The sequence below is a fragment of the Lepidochelys olivacea genome (assembly GCF_965140295.1).
Source record: "Lepidochelys olivacea isolate rLepOli2 genome assembly, chromosome: 1".
NCBI classification, from domain to species: domain Eukaryota; kingdom Metazoa; phylum Chordata; order Testudines; family Cheloniidae; genus Lepidochelys; species Lepidochelys olivacea.
The window spans coordinates 108,081,774-108,105,875 of NC_140411.1; the positions used below are offsets into that span (position 1 = coordinate 108,081,774).

At 39.9% G+C, this 24,102-nt stretch overlaps 1 protein-coding gene across 1 annotated transcript in view; it reads right to left on the reverse strand.

Annotated features, from left to right (window-relative positions):
- The window catches only part of NALF1 (NALCN channel auxiliary factor 1), a 788,290-nt gene extending 766,771 nt beyond the window's left edge, over window positions 1-21,519 (reverse strand). The window contains exon 1 of the mRNA XM_084625314.1: window positions 20,125-21,519. Within this exon, the coding sequence (XP_084481440.1) occupies window positions 20,125-20,937 (813 nt within the window). The 5' untranslated portion in view covers window positions 20,938-21,519. The remainder of the gene's footprint in view (window positions 1-20,124) is intronic.
- Window positions 21,520-24,102: the final 2,583 nt, after the last annotated feature.

Sequence of the window (24,102 nt, forward strand, 5' to 3'; positions counted from 1 at the left end):
AAACAAAATGTTTTAGCATTTCCCAATAGAAAGGTTTTGGTCTTTCTGTTCTGTGAAAAATGTCAGTATTTTGATATTTTATCCCAATTTGGGATGAAAACAAATTTGAAATACTGGAATTATACACACACACACACACCCTGACAGAATTTTTGTGCTACAGTAATTTTACATCACAAAATCTCAACCAGAGAGAAGACCCAGAATAAATCACTGATAGAGTAAACACAAAGGAGTTTGGCCTGAGTGGGTGTTCAGTACTGATGATGAGTAGGCTGCTTGATTACATGTCAGTGTAAAGTAAAGAAAACCCATTAAATAAACAACAAATATCTTAGGGCTGGTCTTCATTACAGGCAGATCGACACCGCTGCAATCGATGCAGCAGGGATTCATTTAGTGGATCTAGTGAAGACCCACTAAATTGATGGCAGAGTGTTCGCCGGTGACCCCCATACTCCATGTCAAGGTTCCTCCCCCACTCTGAACTCTAGGGTACAGATGTGGGGACCTGCATGAAAACCTCCTAAGCTTACTTTTACCAGCTTAGGTTAAAACTTCCCCAAGGTACAAATTAATTTTATCCTTTGTCCTTGGAATAACCACTGCCACCACCAAACTCTAACTGGGTTTACTGGGAAACGTAGTTTGGACACGTCTTTCCCCCCAAAATCCTCCCAACCCTTGCACCCCACTTCCTGGGAAAGGTTTGGTAAAAATCCTCACCAATTTGCATAGGTGACCACAGACCCAAACCCTTGGATCTGAGAACAATGAAAAAGCATTCAGTTTTCTTACAAGAAGACTTTTAATAGAAATAGAAGTAAATGGGAGTAAAGGAATCACCCCTGTAAAATCAGGATGGTAGGTACCTTACAGGGTAATTAGATTCAAAACATAGAGAATCCCTCTAGGCAAAACCTTAAGTTACAAAAAAGACAGACAGACAGAAATAGTCATTCTATTCAGCACAATTCTTTTCTCAGCCGTTTAAAGAAATCATAATCTAACGCATACCTAGCTAGATTACTTACTAAAAGTTCTAAGACTCCATTCCTGGTCTATCCCTGGCAAAGCAGCATTCCAACAGACACAGACCCTTTGTTTCTCTCCCTCCTCCCAGCTTTTGAAAGTATCTTGTGTCCTCATTGGTCATTTTGGTCAGGTGCCAGCGAGGTTACCTTTAGCTTCTTAACCCTTTACAGGTGAGAGGATTTTTCCTCTGGCCAGGAGGGATTTTAAAGGGGCTTACCCTTCCCTTTACATTTATGACACTCCAGCTCTCTGAGCAGAGTAAGGGAAGTCTACTGGAGAGCGTCTCCCAGCTACGCAGCGCAGTGAAGACACCGGGGTTAGTTGACCTAAGTTACGCCGACTCCAGCTACATTATTCACGTAGCTAGAGTAGCATAACTTAGGTCGACTTACCCCCGTAGTAAGAACAAGCCCTTAGCCTCTAACTTAAAGATAAAGCCTAGTACAGCCTAGCCACCCAGTCACAGAGTAAAAAGTCCAATTTAAGTATGAACGTAGAATACCAAAAGCAGGTTCATCAGAGTGGAAGGCTGCCCAGTTTATTTCCCTCATGGCCAAGTGGTGAATATATGTACATTGAGCAGTTACGTAACTTAAGGCCATCCTCAAGGATAAACTAGGGTGGGTAACATATAAAAAGGAGATTAAGAGGGCTAAGAGGAATATGATGAGTGAATAGTCAAAGCTATAAAAAACTTTTAAAATATATCAGAAACATGAACCTGAAAGAGAATTGGTGGCTCCCTTAGGCTACCAGGGAGTAAAAGGAACATAAGGATATTGCACAGAAGCTAAATGATTTATTTGCATTGCTCTTCACCACAGAGAATCCTGGAGAGATACCTATTCTTTTAAAGTAATAAATTTAAGGTACATTCGAAGATTCAAATGTCAGAAGAGGAACGTATTGATAAATTAAAGATCAACACATCCCTAAGACAGGATGCTGTTTATTCAAGAGTGCTGAAGCAATTTGAGAACAATAATAAAACAAAACCATTTAATTTCTCATTAAAATCAGTTACCTTCCTGAGGTCTGAAAGAGAACAACTGTTGCATTTATCTTTTAAACTAGTGCTGTGTTCGGGAAAGTGGGATCCTGACTTGCAAACCAGTAAGCTTTATATCAATACCAGATAAACTGGTTGAAGCAATAATTAAAAATAGAATTCTGAAACACCTAGATGAACATGATAAGACAGAAACAAAGCAGCATGGCTTGTGTCCCTCACTAACATATTTGAATTCTTTGAACATATCATAGAATCATAGAACTGGAAGGGACATCAAGAGGTCATCTAGTCCAGTGCCCTGCACACATGACAGGACTAAGTATTATCTAGACCATCCCTGACATGTGTTTGTCTAACCTGCTCTTAAAAATCTCCAATGATGGAGATTCCACAACATCCTTAGGCAATTTATTCCAGTGCTAAACTACCCTGACAGTTAGGAAGTTTTTCCTAAACCTCTGTTGTTGCAATTTAAGCCCATTGCTTCTTGTCCTATCCTCGGAGGTTAAGGGAAATATTTTTTCTCCCTCTCTTTAACAACCATTTATGAACTTTGAAACTATTATCATTTTCCCTCTCAGTCTTCTCTTCTGAAAACTAAACAAAATGCAATTTTTTCTCATAGGGCATGTTTTCTAGGCCTTTAATCATTTTTGTTTCTCTTCTCTGGACTCTCTCCAATTTGTCTACATCTATCCTGAAATGTGGAGCCTGGAGTTGAGGCCTAATTAAGGTGGAATAGAATGGAAGAATTACTTTTTGTGTCTTGCTTACAACACTCCTGCTAATACATCCAAGAATGATGTTTGCTTTTTTTGCAGCAGTGGGAATGGGATGGAAAAGAATACTGATGACATTACAGTCTCATTATATAAATCAATAGTATGTCCTCACCTGTAATACAGTATTTAGCTGTGGGCAAACTATCTTAAGAAATACAAGAGGTTCAGAGATCAGTGACAGACCACATGCCACAACCTTATCTCTGCCCCCCAGGGATGATTATCTTCAATCAACCCTTATATAAATCTATCCTCACCTAGCACAACACACTACTGCCCTGACATCCATAACTAATAGTGATAGGCGAGGGTTAAAGGGTGGTGGGGAGAAGGGAAGGTTGAGGTTGTTAGAGAACTCTGTAATGAACAGTATTAGTCAAATAAATATATACTAAATGTTAGAGAAGTGAATATTATGTATGGTAGTATATGAAAATATAAAGTAACTTTTGCTTTTTGTAGGTCTCTGCAGAGGCAGCATTTCAGAATTTAGATGAAACAGCTTCAGGGTTGTGTAAACCATGAAACTGGTTTGTGCATCTTATATGTAAAACTTTTAGTCTGTGCAAATAGCATGGTGAAGCAGAGGGTCAAGAGGGACCTGTTAGCTCCAAGTGCAGCCCCCCATCTCCAACAAGACAAGCTAACAAGCAAAAACTCAAGGACAAAAAAGCAGACCAGTAAGAAGAATACCAACTATTGTAAGATAACAACTGGATGGAGTCAGGGGGCATAACAGAAGTAGACAGATAAAAATGAGCTTTAGCAGTATAAGTAAAAAATGTATTTGTTCAGGTTAGTTATTGTGATTTAATCATGTGAATGTTTTAATTGGGGGTTTAGAATAGATAGTACACAGATGAGGTAACCTGGTAAGCTGAGTCTGTGCAAAGTTAAGGAACAGGGGATAAAAGATAGGTGATTGACAATAAGAGAGAGTGGAGAAGACACAGGGGCAAACCTAACAGAGACCAGAGATTTGAAAAGAGTTACCTTGTCCTCTAGGAAAGCAACTTGATCATTTACTTTTCTCAGCTTTGTTTTTGCATGTATATGCAATTCATAAAGAATAACAGCATTATCTTAAAATGTGCACAATAAAGGCTAAAAGAAACTGCTCAAGCCTAAACTGAAGTGGATCTCTTTTTCTCATCCAACAAGGTGAACGGTAGTTTTAGTAATGGGCAGTAGTTTTGCGTATGGGTGAAGGAGAAGAGGGTGTGTACTGCAAAGTCATTTAACTGGCCATTTCCTTGCTTTTGCAGGTTTGTGTCAAGTGAGGAGCAATGCTAACAGCTTCACAACAAAGATTTTTGTACATTAATTTCCTACTGTTTTAGCGTTCCTAAGAAAGGGGCTGGTGTCATGCAACAGCTAAGTGTACATCTACACTGCAATAAAAGGTGTGATTGGCAGCTTGGGGAGACATATATGTGCTAGCTTCAATCTAGTTAGCACACTTAAAGTAGCAATGAAGATACAGCTCTTCAGAGTGGGCTGTACAAGCACGCCAGGGACCCAGGGTACATACACACATTGCTAGCTCACGCCGAAGCCCCATGATGCCACATCTTCCCTTCTATTTTTAGTGTGCTAGCTAAATTAAATCTAGCGCAGGTAAGCCCACCCAAGCTGCAAAACACACCTTCAATTGCATTGCAAACATAAGGTAAGTGTAGATACTAACAAAGAAGGCTTTATGCACCAGCAGCTACTGCACATGAACCCTATGTGACAGGAGCTGAAGCTGCCCATAAACTCTTATGTGGCAGCAGCTGCCTATGAGACCCTTTTCAGATATGCACAGAAGCCACAAATAGATTCTTCTCCATTACGCATAGAAGCTGCACACAAATCCGTTTGCGGCAACAGCTGTCCATGAGTGGCACCAAGTGTGTGTGCAGTGACACAAACAGCAAAGAAGGTTTATGCACAGCTGCACATAAACTTTCTCTAACAGCTTGTGCATAAACTTTTGCTTATGGTGTATAATGGACAAAAATAACCCGAAATCCAACATCTTTTAAATTGCCATAGGGGTTACACCTCTCTACCAAATTTTGTGTAGGTATACAATGGGTTTTTTACAGATATCCATCAACAATGGATAATAAGGCTACCAAAGAACAATTTCAGCCAGAGCCACGTTAAGAATTACAAAGAGAAACAAAACCAAAACTTCAAAGGGCCTACAATCCAGCTCTCTGTGAATTTTCTCACTGAAAGACAATGGGCTTTTAGAGAAAAACAAGGATTTATATTCCATTTTAAGTTCATTTTCAAATGTTACCCTAATAATAGAGTCCCTACCACAGCTCCTCCATAATGAGCACACTCCCAGGTACGCTAGACAAAATAATATATAGAGAAAAGATATGTCCCCAAGCATGAATGTTTATATGCCAATCACTGCTTAGTTTGAGTTAGGAAGAAACATTCTCCATCAGCAAAGTCTTTCACCTTCCCCTGTCCACTGCCAGAGACAGGGTACTGAACTGGATGGATCACTGAGCTGGTCCAGGGGTTGAAGTAGCAGCCCTATAGAAACTGCTGAGCTGATTTGGATATTACGTGAAGGTTGGGCATAGATTTCATTCTCTTCAATACCTGAGTAATTCCCCACACAAAGCCCATGCACTCAGGTTTTGTGTGGCATGTGTACCTCTGTGTGTGGATTACACTTTGTGTGGAGTGAAATTGTGACATTTTAACTGTATAGTTTACATTAAGGCTTGTGAGGGGGAGGGGTTTGGGGGTCCCAACAAGCCTCCTGACATTTGCAAGCAATGTAGAGTGGTGGGATCTGAAAGGCTCTTGAGTTTGTGAGGTGAAGGGAACTGGGGCCCCTCGTGGTGAGTTAATAGGTTCACAGGGAGTTCTAGATGTCTCCTAGGAACTTCAAGAGGCATGATTCTCCTCTACAGACTTCAAGAATTCTAAAGGAAAGAGAGAATGCCACATCTTTCCTCTCCCACTCTCCACCCCTCCCCAGCCCAAAGCTCCATTCTTTGCTCAGTGTCATGTTAGGACTCTATGGAAAACTAAGAAAATTTAGACCAAAAAAGTCATTAATGTGAGGTTAAGATTCACAGGATACATTCAGCAATTTAAGGCTGAAAATTCTTATAAGAAATTTTTAATAATTAAAAAAGAACCTGAGCAAGCAGGAAAATTCCAAATTCAGTTTAAACCCAAACATCTGAATGTATGAAAATTCACACTTAAGGTATCCAAAATAACTTAACTCCTCCCATGTAAAGCGCCCTGAGAAAATTTTAAAAAACTCAGCCTATCCATCCCTAACAAAGAACGTCACTTTCTTTGGGTACCATAACAACTAGAAGGCCTTGTTCTTAATTACACTTGTTGTGCCAATTCCAGGCTTCTTTACATCCTACACACTCCATAGGGGAAAAAAAATCTTACTTACAAATTCCTGGTTAGGTAAATAGCATATTCAGGATAATTGTTCCTGAGTCCCCATTAATGGGCCCTATCATGTTAGGTACTGAAGGTACGCAGCACTTTATATGATCTGGCCTTATAATTTCATGTGCCAACCAATGATCCAAGCCTCATTTATAAACCAGTAATCTGTAGTGCATATTTTTACTACTCCACCTGCAAGAATAGCTGGGGACTTCTTAACGTCTTTAGAAAAAGTCCTTGGTCCAAATAAAATTACATCATAGAAAGTAGCTATAAAAGGAATAAAGAAGGGAATTGAAATAGTCAAGGGGGCAGAGATAAGGTTGTTTTGATTCCTTAACTGCAAATTTTTATACTTGCAAAGTTTGTGTTTTGAGTAAGAATGCTCTTAACTTTGACTTTTCCTGGCTCTCTCCTCATTGATTTTGCTAACTGAAACTTTCTTGTAAGAATTTTACCTTTAGGTTACTGACATAAGCTCCATTTTAACTCCACCACAACTCATTTATTTATCTGGGAATTAATGTTTAAAATGTCGCCTTTCTATTGTGTATACAAGCTCTGCTTAAAATAGCTGTAAGACAGAATCAGCCCTTGATGACAGTCTTAAAAAAATCTTGCCATAACTTGAGCCATCTCCCTAAAAAAACAATAAAAATGTACCAGAAAAATGTCTTGTCTGACCTTTTATTAGTTAAAAGTGTTCATAAGTCAATCCATTAAAGTAATTCTTTAAGATACATCATCTATTGCACTTGGAGCAGTTAACATATAACCACCTTATTCTGTTTTGCATGAATAAGAAAAACTTCCCGAAGCATTCATTATCTGAAATATTGACAACCCTGTGAGTCTGATCTGCCAATCATATTCTGATACTATTTATTAGAGCAGGTGACATTTTTGAATCATTTTCCATCTGAAAATGCAGTTTTGATCAAATCAATACATTTTACAGCAACATGATGAATTTTTTTATAATAAAAAGTCTAAATGAATCATTTCATATTCTGATGATGTTGAAACATTTCATTTCAAGAAGGTAAAAATGTTATGTTTTGACTATAATTTTGATTATTTTTGTTTTTATATTATATCAATTGTAATAGTACATATTATATTTAAAATAATATAATTTGTTTAATGTATATTACATTATAATGTTTAACCATTATCAGAATAAAACCTTTTGATATTATTGAAACATAATGTTTTGACTTCACATGTTTCAATGTTTCTGAATCAAAAATTTTCAGAATTTCCATGTGTAATTTCAAACTTTTGCTTTTCATTCCCATTCAGCATGAAAACAAATTGTGAAATGTTTTAATTTCAATTGGAGCAGAAATTCTGTTTTTCAGCCAGCTCTGTTAGATTCCGAACTCAGATGCATCAGTGTAAATCTAGACGTTGATGGAGTTACTCTGTATTAACTAGTATCAGCCCTTACAACACTTGTGAATGACCTATACTGTTGTTTGGAAGAGGCAAATTAATTCTGCTGAGCTGTCTCTCAGTAATTTTTCCTTTCATAGCTTTAACAAATTAAGTGCATCGTATTTTGCCATGGTATGAAAAATCAATACAATAGGAGAATAGGATCAAGACCAAACACAGCAACAAAGAATAGAAACAGCACTAGTCTAACATCAACAGCAAATTAATATAATCAGTCAAGTACAGGAAACTGGGCATTTTAAACATAATTTTGTGCTTCCCCTTTTCTAGCAAATTCAGTAATCTGAATAAAATTTATCCTCTGCATTTCACATTTTGGAGTTTTAATCCACATGGGCCTAATTCTGCTCTCTCATCACATGTATTCTGGAATAATGCCATTGATTTAAATGAACTCACTCCTGATTTACCGTAGAGGAGAATCAGACCGTATCTATTTGGGTGAAAATAAAGCATCATTTAAAATTCCTATTGGTCACAGATAGATTTGTATGCAATACACTTACCCGATCACACAAATGGGTTTGAGAGAATAGTTTGGCCCAATATTTTTAAATGTGTTTTATTCATAAATTTCTACATCTTTATAATACCACGCCAAACTCTGGCAGGTACTATGCGGCGACACCTGCAAGAAAACTTTCATCTAGGATCAGAGGTTGCCCATTTCTGTTCTGTCTGAATGCACAACAAAGCTTCTCCATAAGACTGTGGTAAAAGACCTGGGATTTTACTGATAGGCATTATGCTCATGGGATAGGGGAAGACCTTATGTCCTTTGCATACCAGAGTTCTCCCCTCCCCCCCCGGCACACACACCTTTTAGTACCCTCTCTCCCCTGTGCAGAGGTGGAGATGATAGAACTCAGAAGAGAGAGCTGAGTCCTAGGGATAGACTGAGAAAAGTCTACTCTGTGTTATGGGTTTTATGGTAGGAACCTGTGTAGCCCCTACACTGGAACCACTTAAAAGGCCTGGTAGTTGAGAGTATGGACGATGGGCAGGATGAACAATGGGCAGGATGCATGATGGTAGCACCTCTCCCCAGTGTTAACTTTACTAAAATTGCAGCCTGCAGCTAAAAATCCATCCTGGTGCTTGTCCTCATTCACTGGCATGTCTACATCAAATAAGCAAAGAAAAAAAATTAGGTGTTTTTGCTCTTATGCAGATGTTTGATCAGCAATAGCCTCGAGATGATCTGGTGGCCATATTTTGAATATTTGTCTCTGGATCGGATAGCTCAGTGGTTTGAGCATTGGCCGGCTAAACCCAGAGTTGTGAGTTCAAACCTTGAAGGGGCCATTTAGGGATCTGGGGCAAAAATTGGGGATTGGTCCTGCTTTGAGTAAGGGGTTGGACTAGATGACCTCCTGAGGTCCCTTCCAACCTGGATATTCTATGAAAATGTATTAGATGAACTTGATCATTTGTTTTAATAACAAAATGCACAGGGAGATTTAGATGATTTTTTTATTACTTTCCAACTTCTAATATCAGGGAGACAATGTTAACTTTTTGTCTTTGACATTAAAACAAACCAGTATTCTAACCAGTATTCAAACCAGTATTCTAGACAGTGAGGATAAATTAATCAATGTCTGTTGGCTAATTGCAGTACTAGAGGGAATATCATTAGAAATAAAATGAGTTTAAGGTAGACAAAATAACATTTAGAATCCCTGATATGACACTAAAAACATTAGATGTCTATATCTAAGATTAAAGTATATTGTGTTAAGGATCTCACTTAAATAGACAAAAGTATTAAATATAGTTGGAACTTGCTGAAAATATGGCCCTCTCTAAGTAGTCTCAGAATAATGGATCTCTCCTTATAGCAACAATCCTACAGCAATTCCACCCAGTGAAGCTTCCTTTACTTCATTGGAAGCTCTTCATGTGGACAAGCTACTGGAGCAAACCCACAACCTCTATAGGATGAGTTATGGACTGATCATAGCCAGAGGCTCAGTCCTGCTTCCTTGGAAGTCCGTGGCAAATCTTCAGCTCAGCGTACTTTAGACTATAACATCCCCCCCCCCTTTTTTTTTTTTTACACAAATGGGACCCAAACCTGCACCCAATTTAGGTACACAAAGAATATAGCCTTGAACACTAAGATCGTAACAGACTCTAGCCAGATAATTTGACAAAACAAAGTTACTCTGTATTGAGAAAGTAATTTCCTCTGAAAATCACCAAAGGTTTTAGTCCACATCAAAACCTAGTTTTCTGCACATTTCCAACTGTAATGCAAAAAGCTGTTTAAATTGCAGGAGCTCAAAAAAGTTATTGGCACAGACAATTTCTGTGTTTCTTTTTCTGCTCTGGTATCTTGAACATGAAAGAGCTATTTTCATTTATCTATTGTAAAGAATTCTACTCCCAGTCTGAGTGCTTCTACACCAAGTTTCAGACTGGAGTGATTTCCTTTTACAGCTCAGTTACAAATCTCTTAATATAGAAGCATTTTTATTGCAACTGTGACTAAATAAGGTGTTCTTATTATTCACAACACATTTCTGTATAGAAGCCTATTATGAAAAAAACATCATATCTGATAAAAACGTTAATGGTACTCAAGTGAGATTTCCATTCACTTTTTGCTGAGTAAATTTTCAGGATTCATGTACATGCGGTATCTATTCTACAATAATACACAATGTGAATAAAAGCCAGAATGTGACATTTGAAAAGAATCCTCCATTTACTTTGTTTTTTCTTTTGTTGTTGTTACAAACTAAACTTTACTTTAATGCAAATCCCAGTAAAATCTTGCTAATTTCTAATCTGTCACTTGTATAAATATATTGATATGCCTCAGAAGGGTTCTCACCTAATGAAAATAATTTGTAATAATACATTTAGAAATGTTGGTTGTTTATGATTTTGTATTCAGAACTCAATTACTGTAGCATGTTAATCTGAGAGATAATATAATTAACTTTTCTAATTTGCTTTAATACATATTAGAGTTGTTCAAAATCTTCTTTATATAATAAAACCTTAAATCAAAACTATATTCCTAAGTGGATGCATAATGATACAAATTTAAATGTGATGAAACGGGCTAGTATCTCCCATAAGTGTAACTCTTGACAAATTAAAAGCATGTTAACCAAAGTAGAAAAATGATCAGAAATGCACAATAAATTCTAAAACACGTCTGTTTTTTTCCCTAAAAGAATAACTGACAAAGTGAGAAACATTATCAGCTACTTATCACAGACTATTTTTTTTTCTTTCATGAGAAATTTCCTTATGGTTTTGATTGCTAATACGTTGAACATGTAATGAAAGGATTCATTGCAATGACAATACTCCACAAAGATGAAGTAGCTTGACATGCTATAGATTCCATATGCATGTTGTCACCTTGTCACCTTGATCAATAGTTCTATCAGCCCCGACAGAGAGAGCACCGATCACAACACGTCATTTGTGTTGTTCTAGACATTCCTTCAGCCACCCTCTAGCCAGGCTGTCAGTGGCATCTGCAAGTTGTACTCAGGCAAATAAAGTCAATTTATAATCCACTGTGCAGAAGTAAGGACCATCCAGAAATAAATATACATTCAGGACTCATTCAAGATATTTTTATAACTACTGGAATTACACTCATTCCCCGAGAAAATGCTTCTGATTTGCCTGAAGACCATAGAACTTCTTATATTCAAGCAATACCAAAATAACCTATTTTTTAAAATGCTGCTTCTTTAAATTTTTCACTAGATACATTTGAAAAATTCACTACTTCATTGCAAAAGTGGCCCTCAACTTTGCCCTAGATATGATCCCATTAATGACAATGGAAAACCTCTCATTGACTTCAAAAAGCACAGCACTTTTGGAAATCTCATCCCATTTATATTGCCTCTTAATAAGTTCAGTTCAGATCATCTCATCTCCTAAGTTTTACCACCACAGGGAAGAAATCCCCTAAGAATCTCTCTCTGCATCATCCTACCAGGGACGGGAGGATATTTGCCCCCATCCTGCAGCATCCTGAAAAAAGACATCCTCAAAGATCTTCAGGAGGCCATGACATTCATGTGAAGTTCCTGAACTGTCTCATTGGCACCTGCCTGCCCCCATCTCTGGCTCCCTGGCAACGTAGTTTCATTGGACCCAGGTTCCTCCCAGCTGCAGCTGTCCCTGAAACTTCTGCAGATGGAGCTTAGCACAATTGATAATACTAGTAATATATTTTCTTTTCCAAAACATCTCCATGAGACTGGAAGGGCAGATAATGTTCATCCCCTCCGCCCCCTCCCCCCCAGCTTCACCCCTGGCCTGTCCACATCTTCTCTTGCCCACCCAATCTTCATCTTTCCCACAGTCCAGACACCCACAGAGAGCTCTGCAGAATCTAGAGGGGTCAATGATATCACAGAATCAGCTGAACCCCAGATTTGGGCATGAGCTGGGGAACATCCTTAGGGAGACCCTTCCAAGTGCAGATCCCACATGAATGATCCAGGACTTCCATATATCACATGCTGTGCTTACAAGTAACTCAACCAGAATTCCAAACATCAAGCTAAGTTCCTTCCATCTCACACATCTTCATCATGAAAAAACACGTTTTTTGCAGGCTAAAACATGCCCTCAGTGACAGCAGTGCAACTCCATTGCCTTTTCGTGCTTTCAAGCAGTTAACCTGACCCTATAATTGGAATTTAGCAAGCTAAAGCTCACTTGCTTTCTTGGCTATGATGGCTCTACAGTTTTTACAAGACTAAAATGTAGTAAAACCATATGTTATTCACTGAAACAAGCAGTTGTGCCTCTGAGTATACACTGGGAGCAGATCTGTATACTGAATGAAGAGGGTTGTAGGGGATTATAGCTGGGTTTGGAGTTTCCCTCTTGCATGATCTGAGAGAAGAAGAAGATGAAAGCTGTTGGAATCCATCCACCTCCTTCCCCAACACATACACACACACACTCTCAGAATATTTTATAAGGAGGGAAACAACCAGACCACCATTCTTTTACACCCTGCTCTCACAAGATTTGCTTTTGTAAGAGTCAGAAACAAATACTATTGCAGAGTCCTTAACAACAACAAAAAAAAAAGGTAGACCACCCTCATCCCATTTAACACGGATGCAATCACATAATCTAATGCATTTACTCCCATTCATATCTCTAAAACACACCTCTAATTCTCCCATGAGACTGTGTGCAGGTCCCATGAACCTGGTGATATCACCATGCTGGTGCAGAACAGCACCAAGTACCAGCATGCATAACCAAACCCACTCAATCTGCATTAGAATTAGCATTTCTACACAACACCCACAAACCTAATTTTAATACTACTGTCACTTTTTGTTTTCTGAGGTGTATTAGTCATACTAAAGAATACAATGTGTGTATGTTTTTTGCTCTTTTAGGCAATCCTTACTCAGACCAGCATGGAGCAAAACATGCACCAATCTCTGTGTGAGTTTGTTGGACTAAGTAAAGACCAGGTGAGCTTCAGGCATTATAAACGATAGAACTGTATTTAACTTCCTGATGACTTTTTCCTAATAGGAAATGGGGATGAAGGAAAGAGTCTTCTGCATCGCCTGCAAACTGTACAAGGAAGATCCAAATGAACCAGTGTGGAATGGAGGCTTGAAGGCAGAGCAATGAGACCTTCCACTATGTGTATGTCTACATTGTGTTTTAAAACCTGTGGCAATGAGTCTCAGAACATGGACCTACAGACTTGGGCTCATGCTATGGTACTAAAAACAGCTCTGTAGACATTTGGGCTCAGGATGGAGCCCAGGCTTTGAAGCCCAGGGAGAAGTGAGGGTTTCAGATTCTGAGCTCCAGTCTGGACCCAAACAGTTACACTGCTGTTTTTAGTACCATAACATGAGCCCCTGCGAGCTCAAGTCTTTAGGCCCAGGCTCTGAGACTTATTGCCACGCGTTTTAAAACATAGCATAAACATACCCTATATGGCTCTAAGATCCCCACATGTGTAATGGCAGCTGCCGCTAATCCAGTCTTTAGGGTAGAATTATGGTCATGGGAAATTTGTTCTTTAAGGGGTTGATCTACAAGCTACTGAGCACTCTGTCCCTGGAACAGCAAAGCACTTGAGTAAATACTTAAGTTTAAGCATGTGAATAATCTTATTGACTTGATTGGCACTAGTTATGTACTTAAGATTGGGCATGTACTTAAGTAGTTTCTGAATCAAGACATTAGGGATCAGTCCAAAACTCATTGGTGCAAATGGGAGTGTTGCCATTGACTTAAACGGAGGCAGGACCAGGGCCTTAATTACAAGAAAGCCATAATGAACTATAATAGAGGTATTGACTTCTGCCACATGTCAAATCCACAAACTAATTTCCAGGGGGAAAAATTACGCTTTTGGTTTAACTTCTTACATTCAGTTCAGCAAAGAAATATGCACAAACATCAATTTGTGAAGTTATCTAAATTACATGATGTATTTTAAACTCTACAGCATGAAAATAATTTTACCTCAGAGCAAACAAACTGATCATAATTTCCTGCAAAATAATATGTTATTCATCTTTAAAGAAGTTTTAAAAATACACACTATATTTCCAGAGGTTTTTTTTAAATATCAACTTTATAATTCAATTTTTACAATTGCCTTTTATACTAGATACTGTCCACCAGTGCCAAATCATAAGACTTCACTCTTAGTGATTAATTTTAAGAATCACTCCCCAATGTATTAAATTTTAAATATTGCTGTGTGACTGAAACTCCGAAGTAGCTTTGTGTCAAATACTGGTCTATTTGACCTTTGCAATAGAAAGGTTCTCGTCACCTGAAATTTGGTTTCAAATTTCTCATCTGTTCTTTTGTGCCTACTTAACAAAGAGCTTAAACCAAAATCCAATTACAGTGCATCTTCTGTTTAGAAAAAAAAAGTACTACGGTAAACTTATGGTTCATACAAACCATGATATTTCCAATGAAATGAGAAATACTGTAATTTTAATTATTTTAAAATGCTCTAGAATAACCTCTTACTTAATAAGAGTTGAACACAATGATCAAATAAAAACCAGGCGTAGAAGCATACCAGCTATATTCACTGATCAACTGAATACTTGTGATAATAATAATATTCAGGAACCCATATTTTAACTAAGTAGCATTGGAATTCAACTATTTTTACAAATTTACTAGCAGCATGGACTTAAAATTGCAAATCTGAACTGATTACATATTATTTAATCTTTATAGTGTATTTGTTTTATGTATCATCCTATAGGATATCTAGGGCCTGATCCAAAGCCCATTATAGTAATGGAAGTGCTCCCACTGATTTGGACTTTGGATAAGGCCCAGACTGAAGAAATATATTGAATCTACCATGCCATTTTCCTTGAACTAATTTCAGTGGGGAGCTTGGCAATGAAGGATTTTAATAAACAAAATAATTTTAGAGCTGTGCGCCTAAGCCTGATGACCTTGCTCAGTCATCTCATTGATGTTATGACAGATTTTCCAGCAGGATTTGACCCACTTTCTTTAACAGAGAAAGTAAAAATATTGGCATATCTTCTAATTTTTCTACTCTGGTATCCTAGCATTAAAAGAGAATAATTAGATGTTATTATGGCAATCCATGAAAATACATGAATAACACATCACAGTATTTAAGCTAGTATTGACAAAGGGCAGTAAGGTCTTATTTCATACACTTTAGTTTCTTACAGTGAAATAATTGACTCTGAGATGCTAACTGTTTTGTTCAGCAACTACAAGCATTAATAAATGTGTCTGCAAAGAATATTCTCCAGCTCAAATGCTTTCCATACAGAAAATATTCTCTGTCTCCAAAACCAGCATTCAAAAAAACCTTTACATTTGTATGGCCTACTTAGTGCTTTGACCCAGTTCAGACTCAGAAGCAGCCAGAATCTTCCTCTATTCCAGAAAAGCAATAGGCTTCTGACTTAAGAATAAGAAATTGAGTATTTCCCCTGACGGAAAGCTGACAACTCATTATTAGGAACTGTGTCTTCTAACATCAACCCAATACCATTTATATTCAGTATCAGTTATTCCTGGTTAACAAGACTATATCAATATTATCAATCACAATTACCATAATTTCACCAGATGTAAACATTACTTCAATCTGTTTCTTAATATTTCAAAACAAAAGCAATTTTTTTGTAAAAATCAAAGTTTAAAATAAATAATGGTCCAGATTCTCAACTGTTATAACTCAGCATAACTCTATTAAAGTCAGTGGAGCTACACTAATTTGCACCAGCTAAGAACCCGGCCCAATATTTAAATGCATTAAAATAAATGTTTTTTCTTTGTTGTACTTCTTGTTTTGTATATCCCTAGTATGTGTGATTACCAAAGCAAACAAAAAAATGTTCAAAGACACCAGACTTATGCAACAGTTGATCAATATATTTTGAAACCAGAATAGAATTACAGTGAGACAACAACAATAACACGTGAAGGTAAAACAGAAACAAGTCCACAGAGAAGCTCAACCCCAACCAGTATACATTGTGTATGCAGTTTATGTGGCATACTCAAGCATAAGTGTCTGAACCTTGAGAATTTAAAGCAACTACTCTAATCTGCTTCAAATTTAAATGCACAGATATGTGTAACATGTAAAAGCAAGATCTACTGATGTTAGAGGAAGCAATTTCTTTCTACTTAATTAATATGCTTTTACTTTGAAGATCTGGGAGCCTAAATATGAAATTCAGCTTAACAGAATATCTAAAAGTGAATTTATACTAACCCAAAAAAATTCTGACTACAAAGGTATTGCCATAATACAAAACATGACTAAAACAAACTCCAGAAACTACTAGGCATACAATGAACCTTAGAACATTCAGAGAAGAAAGTCCAATAACTCATAAAAATCTTACTTTTAGGTAAAAATCTGAAAGTATAAAGTCAGTATTTCAGAATGATACAGTAAAAAAAACATGCAATATTTGCTAATTGTGATTTACATTATAATTATTGAAAGGTATAATAATTTGCCTGAGAGAACGAGTAATGTCATAAGTGCCACTTATTAACCTATGAATCAATTGTTTCTTGAGGTTGCTGGGGTAAGGAAGAGTAGAGGGTCCAGCAGAATATAAATGTTACAGTGAGTGGTATTCATAGTAACTTTTCCTGATTTTGTAATCCACTAAAAATTGTTAACTGGATGAAATGCTCTCTTCTCCTCCAGAATGTAGCTACTCTCCCAGAATACGAAAACTTTCTTAAATGCAAATAAATTTCTTGAATGGATTTTCCTATTTCACTTCTGACCTGTCTTTTTATATATGCCTATTGAGTGAATTCTTTATTTTTCATATTGTCTTTTCATACAGAGTAAAAAGCAGCACACCACATTAACCAGTCAGATGGGGTATAACAACTATATATGATTAGATGTGAAATTTCTGTTGCTTCATCAGATGTTAGATGTTGATCCTTTAACATAATTCTTAAATATCATCTAGACATTTAATTATCACAAATTTGAGTACATTAGCAAAGCTGTTTCCCTTTTTTTTAATAAATCAAGTATTTATAAAGAACAAAACAAGATAGTAAAGTGGGATTTTCAATTTATTTTGTTTTTAAACAGGTCATTTCCCCAAGATAGGGCATTTAAAAAAAAAGTAGGACTTTATAGTTGCATGTACATACAATTGAGTATACAGTACACTAAATCACCTTACTATATATCATGTGAAGTGCTAGACTGCTTAAGACTGCTAAATGATTGGATTTCACACATTGATATATAAGATTGAAAACGTCCTAAAAGACGTCCTAAAAAACATAAATTCAGGGAGAGAACATGTAACATAGTTATATATCTCCAGTGTATGTAGACTATGTGAGCAGTAAGCATTGTGCTCTGTCTTTCAGCACGTTGGACAGCAACTCTTTTAGAAAAGAGCCAGTGTAACAGGAGTAGGGCTTTGCATCTGATCATTAATTATCACACATAAAAAATATAGTTGACCACATCACTTCTTTGTCATATCTTCCAAAAGGCACAATACTACTTGAATTTTTTGTTCTTGTTTTGTCTTCACTTTGTCACATAGATTGGTTGGACAAATTCTCAATACATGGTAGAATAGCACTGGCAGGCAGGTCTGGTGCATGCAACCCCAACCCAAGAACTATTAGTAATTTGCTCTGTATTTCCTTTTTGCCCCTTTTCTTACTGGAAAGGTACAAGTATGGATATTTTCTTTTTTAAAATGTAACTGGATTAATTTTATTTTTATTTCTCTTCAGAACACTCATTCAAAACATGTATTCACATCAACCCCCAGTGGGAAAAAAAAAGAAATAATATACAGTATTGTATAATTAGTATTCTATGCAATTTTCCCTTTCTCATATGATATGATATATGGTGAAGCAACTGTTAATGTGGTGGTGAAAAAGTCCAATCAAACCAGCCTATGATTTAAAACATCATGTTAATAATGTAAATAATGCTAGTTTGGCAGCACAAGGCAGGAGATCAATTTCCAGGAGGAGTTACTGAAATGGCAATGATGCCCTCACACTTGTGGCCCTTACCTAAACATTTTCTATTGCCTCCAAATCAGCCAATTTCGAGATAAAAGATATTTACACTGTAGTCTAAGTATAAAATGCATGTGGTGTGTGTTTACATATACATATACGGTTAAATGATCCAGGAAATGCAGGTCCAAAATTGCTTTGTGAGTTGCTTTTATTTCTATTGAACTTAATGAGAAAAACTCTACAGACATATTTTTCTTGCTGATAACATCAGGTTTTATTTACATAATGAGATAACGTTATTGGACTTTTGGACATGCATATGTTTGTCCTTTGAGGCAGTATACATAAGCTATCTTTATTCGTACTGCCCATATTCAACACAATGGGATTCTGTAAGGCATATACCCTAATAATCAAACGATTCCAGAAGGCCCTGTTAAAGTTAAAAGACACTAACGGGTGTGGGATCAGGTTTTCTTGTTCAATATGCTCACCAGAAAAGCCTTCTGTTCAGATAGATAACTTGTATGTGCTGCTGTACTCAGCTGATTCAGATTTCTAAAGCAGGATTTGGTTTGGATTTGTTAAGGTACCAATGCAGTAGATAATCAAGAAAATTCAGGCAAGCCAGTTCAGAGCAGAAGCCATGTAGATGGTTTGGTTGTTCAGGAAATATTTTTTAAAAACCAGACTGTATTTTAAGTACCAAGCACGTCCCCTTTCCCTGCGCTTTCCCGCCTCGAGAGCTGGGCCAACTAGTCTTGTGCAAAGTGGAGAGACAGCTATCAACGTGGGACACTGTTTGCTTATGAAGAAAAATAATCTGTCTTTGGATCGTTCTGAATGAGCATGGGGAATACACAAAGACTAACGATGAGGTTTATTGAAATTCTGTCATCATTTCTTCCCTAGTAAAGGTCACTGCAATGTCTGTTTACAGCCACTCTAGTCCTTGAGCTCTTCCCCACTCCACAGATTGTGTAGAGCAGACTTCAGACACAGACACATACGCATACATAGATAGTCATCTGGAATGTCTTCCTTTTTACACGTGATCGCGTTGCCACAATCTCTATTCGTACGTTAGGAAATGCCCATTCTTGATTCCCCCAGAATCCCATCACATTGCACATGTTAAAGAGAACAACACATCTGTATTCATAATGCTGTGCCAAATCACCGAAACATTTGTCCTTCAGCAATTCTGGAGAGCACCCTGCTTCTGGAAGCTCTAAGACAAGACGGACTTGCAAGTCAGCTAACACCGGACGTATGTCATCAATTGACTTCACTGAGATTCATCCCAAAAGCCCAAGACAACCAGTAACTTGTCTTGAAAGTTAGGACAGAGTCACGTCGCATAGCCCCATCGCTTACACAGCAATCAGAAAGTTCCCCCGGTGCGCACCGAAACAGATACATTTTGCCACCGAGCGCCTACACAAACGCCAAGCAACCACGCCGCTGATCCCGCGGAACAACCAACTTCCCACGTCCACTCCAGCCCGTCAACAACCAGGGACAGCCCATTCACACCCCACTGCCGTACTAGGTCCTTCTAATTGGCATGCAGCCCCTACCCCTGCCTCTCTGTTAAGCCGCATCCAAGCCCTGTGGAAGCAGGCAACCGAGTTTGAGCCAATCGCATATTCATGAGTAGGGGAAATCCAGCTCTGCACTCCCAGAGGACCAAGGATCACTCTTCTTTTCCTTGCAAGCAATGCGTAAATAAGGGCTCCTTGTCAGTTTCCACTAGAAGAGTCAATTCCTCCCTACTGATTAAAGCCATCAGCACCCGAATTAAAAACACCACCAACAATAAAAGGGAAAGCAACCAGCCGGCCCATCAATGAAAGAGAGCATAAAACACAGCAGGGCTCCTACCTTACAATCCTCAGGACACGATTTCACCGAGTATTCATCCGATTGTAAATATTTCTGGAGCATAACCTCAAACTCTTCGTATTTCTCCTGAGCGTGCTGGTCGTAGCGCTGGTAAGCCTGGACGCACTGGCGGCAGGAGCCTTCCCCCTCCAGCACCACATCCAGACTGCAGTTCAAAGTGTCCGGATTGGACAACCCGGCGAACAACTCCCAAAGGGTGTAGGAATTACAAAAGGAAAGGTAAAAATCCGTCAAGTTCCAGCCCGGAGTCGGATGATTCCCGGTCACCTGCTGCTCCCGGCTCCATCTCCCCCGGCACACAGAGTCCGCATCCTCCACGCTGAAACACTGGCCAGCCGCGGAGCTCTGCGGGTAACACGTCTCCAGGCGCCAAAAAGGTTTGGTGGAGTTCCCTAGAAAAATAGCCTTGTTGTTGTTATTGTTATTATTTTTGCTGCTGCTGCCGCCGCCGCTGCTGCTGGGGGAGGGAGGCAGGGTGGGTAATGAGGGGGAGAGGAGTCTATGGGCCGCCTGTGCCGCAAGCGAGGGCTCCCCCATGCTAGAGAGTGGCTCCCGCTCCGGATGCTCGGGCTGCTGCTGCGCCTTGTCTCTGGTCCTGGTGAGTTTGGCTTCGGCACAGAACCACAAGTGATCAGAGAGCAGGACTGTGAAAAACAAGAGCGATGCCAGGGACAGTCGCCATTTCTGAGCCCTCTCTGAATCAGTGAAGGGTTTCTCGTTCTCCCGGGGTGCAAACCAGATTTTTAGGCCGTCATCGTACTGCCGACTGCACATCCAAGCACCCCTGGTCATATTTTGGGAACGCACAGCCCTGGCCGACTCCACCGTGAGGGCTCCGTTGCCAGTGTCACCACAATATGCATTGACTTAAAAGATTGGGGGGGGATTTTCTTGCCTTCCTTCCTCTCCCTCTCTCTCTCTCCCGCTCTCTCTCTCTCTTTCTTCCTCTTCTTCTTTCTTCTTCTTCTTTTTCTTCTTCGTCCTCCCCCTATTGAAATGTTGTTGGGTTTTGCAGGTGGATCCGGCTGGGTCTCACCACAGATCCATCCAATACAGAGTACGGTGGAGCAGATGAGAGCAACAATGCAGAGAGAGGAGGAGGAGGAGGAGGTGGTGGTGGTGGTGGTGGTGGCGGCTGGTGGTGGGGTTGGCTGGCTGCTTCTTTTCCTCCCCTCCTCTCACCCAGGCATTGTCAGATAGCAGATCTCCATCGCTCTCCTGAGAAAAGCCGGCTGCCCCCTGCCAGCTGCATGCCGCTTCCCCCGCTGCCGGCGGGCGGCTGGAGGAGAGCAGCTCCCCTGCCTGCCTTGCCTCCCTCCTTCCTAACGCTGCCGGGGCTGCTTCTCCTCCTCCTGAGCCCAGAGCCCTGGCACAGATGCCTGCACCCGGGTCTCCGTCTTCCCCGCTCCCTCCTCCCCCCCCCCACCCCCCCCACCCCCACCCGCGCTCTAGCCGGCGCGGCGCTGCTGCAGGGCTCCCGGAGCGCGGCTGAGGACGCGGAAGGGGAGGAGGCGGCGGCGGCGGCGGCGGCGGCTGGTGACAGTGAGCGGCGGCGGCGGCGGCGGCGGCTGGTGCCGCCGGGCGCGTTCTCCCCCGGCGCGCGGGGCGGGCTTGCCTGGGTTTTGCCTCCCGGTGGCCACGGTCATCTTTGGTCCCTGGGCTAAGTTGCCGCCATCTTCGTCCTGGAGAAGCACTTTTTGGGGGGGAGCGCGGCCTTTTGCGTCATCTCCTCCCGCGCCGAGCTCGCTCTCTCCTGGCGCAGTGGCCGCCGCTCTTCCTCCGCCTGCCCGCGGAGGTGGGGGAAGGCAGCGGGGACCACATGGCCCCACCGGAGGGCTTCCGGGGCGCAACTCCTCAGCCCGCGCCACTCGCCTCGCTTCGCCACGTCCTAAGCGCCAGCATCCCCGGCTCTTGCCTTTGCTCCCGTCAGTGGCTCCTTCTTCCTTCCCTCTGTGGCCCCCGCACCACCTCCTCCCCGCAGGGCGCTGGCTGGAGGGATCTGTCTCTCTGTGGGTGTCCTTTGTGTGTGTGCCGTGTCATCTCAAACAGCAGACGGCTCGGGTCAGATACAATGTCAGGGTCCGGGTGGGAGCTGGATCCCGCCAGGGTTTTTATGGCCCCCCCGTCACCCAGTATTCCACTGCCCACATGAAAACTAAGTCTGCCCGTCCATATTTCACTTGACATAACTCCTAGACCTCCAAAGCATCCCAGAGCAATTGCACTGCAATACCCCGACTGCCATCGGGAACCTCAGATTGCACTGCCTAAATGCAGAGCCCGTTTAGCCTCGTGTGTCTTCAAAATCCTGACCCTGGTACGCCCCAGTGTAACAGTAACACAAAAACTTGGATCCCACATCTGGATCCTGCTACGTTTTGCCCCCAAACCCTGAAATTGTACCATCAAAACGGAGAACAATGTTTGCTTCTATTATTCAAAAAAAAAAAAAAACCAACAACCGCCAAATCCAAAATATAAAAACAAAACACTGGACGCCAAAACATCCCAGTCCAAGAACTTTACAACTCTAATTTGGCACTTACATCTTGCCGGATCTGGCTATTTTTTTTTTTTTTGGCTGCATATCCTTCAGAATACCATTTAGATGTAGTACATATGCAGCATCTAATAGTCCACTTGAATAATCAGAATCCTAACGTATTGTGGGGCAACAGTGCCACAAAAGTGTGTCTGGCAAGAGTTTTGGCACTGAACAGCCAACCTATAATTTAAATGGAGTCTTCATTTACAAGAATTCATCTCCTGTTTTGGTCATGTGATACATATATCAGTAGTGTTATTTATCTTTCCTTTTACAGTGGATACTCTTAAAAATGAATTTCAGTTTAAAGATAGAGACTATTGGTGAGACTTGAAATATCTCTACATGCAGGATGAATCTTTTTAAGTGTACCCATTGTACTTCATAAAATGTAATCCTCCCCACTATTTAGTCAGTCATGTATTTATTCCTTAGCAAATGGGAGCTATACTATAATATACTAGATATACTTGGTCTGGGCTCAGAGTGGAGGGTAGGGACAAGGGGACCTTTTGAGGTCTCTTTCAGCCGTATGTCTATCCTTCTATCATTCTATTATCACAATCTACAAGTACCCACAGAGGGAACAGATTCATGATAGTAGGTGGCTCTTTAATTCAGTATCCAAGAGATTAATAAGATCCAATGGTTGGAAGCAGAAACTAGACAAATGCAGGCTAGAAATAAAGTGCACATTTTAAACAGTGACCATAATTAACCAGGGGACAATTTACCTAGAGAGGTGGTGGATTTTCTATCACTTGAAGTCTTAAATCAAGACTGGATATTTTTCTAAAAGATATTCTATAGCACAACCAGAAGTTATGGGTTTCATGGAGAAATTCTTTTGTCTGTGTTGGTAAGGGGATCAGACTAGATAATCATAATGGCCCCATTGGGCCTTAAAATCTGAGTGAAGTTCATTTAAAACTACTGCACATTAATATTGAAAGAAAAACTATACAGCATTCAAGCAGACCACATCACAGTTCTTAGTCAATCAGAACACATAATCTGCTAACCCTTAACATACTGCAGTTTGGTACTTTGATTCTAATGATTTCAAGGGTTGGGGCAAAAAACTTGCAGGATCCATCAGGATGCAGGTGCCAGCTCTGCATTTTTGCATTGGGATATGTTGATGGCTGGATTTTTTATTTCTTTTTTTTATTTTGGTACAAGAGCAGCTAAACTTGCTCTCTATTTGTGCAGGGGAAAGAGCAGGTTAGTGTAAAAAAACAGGCAGGATCCAAAAGGTTCCAGATATCATGATTTTGTGGTTCTATTCCACCAGGATGCATTGGCATTTGGATTTCTATTTTCCTGGAGTTGGAACAGCTAAATTTGTTTAAGCAGTGTAATTTATGGGATGGACCCCCAAAATGGCTGCATCCACCAGGATGCAGGTGCTG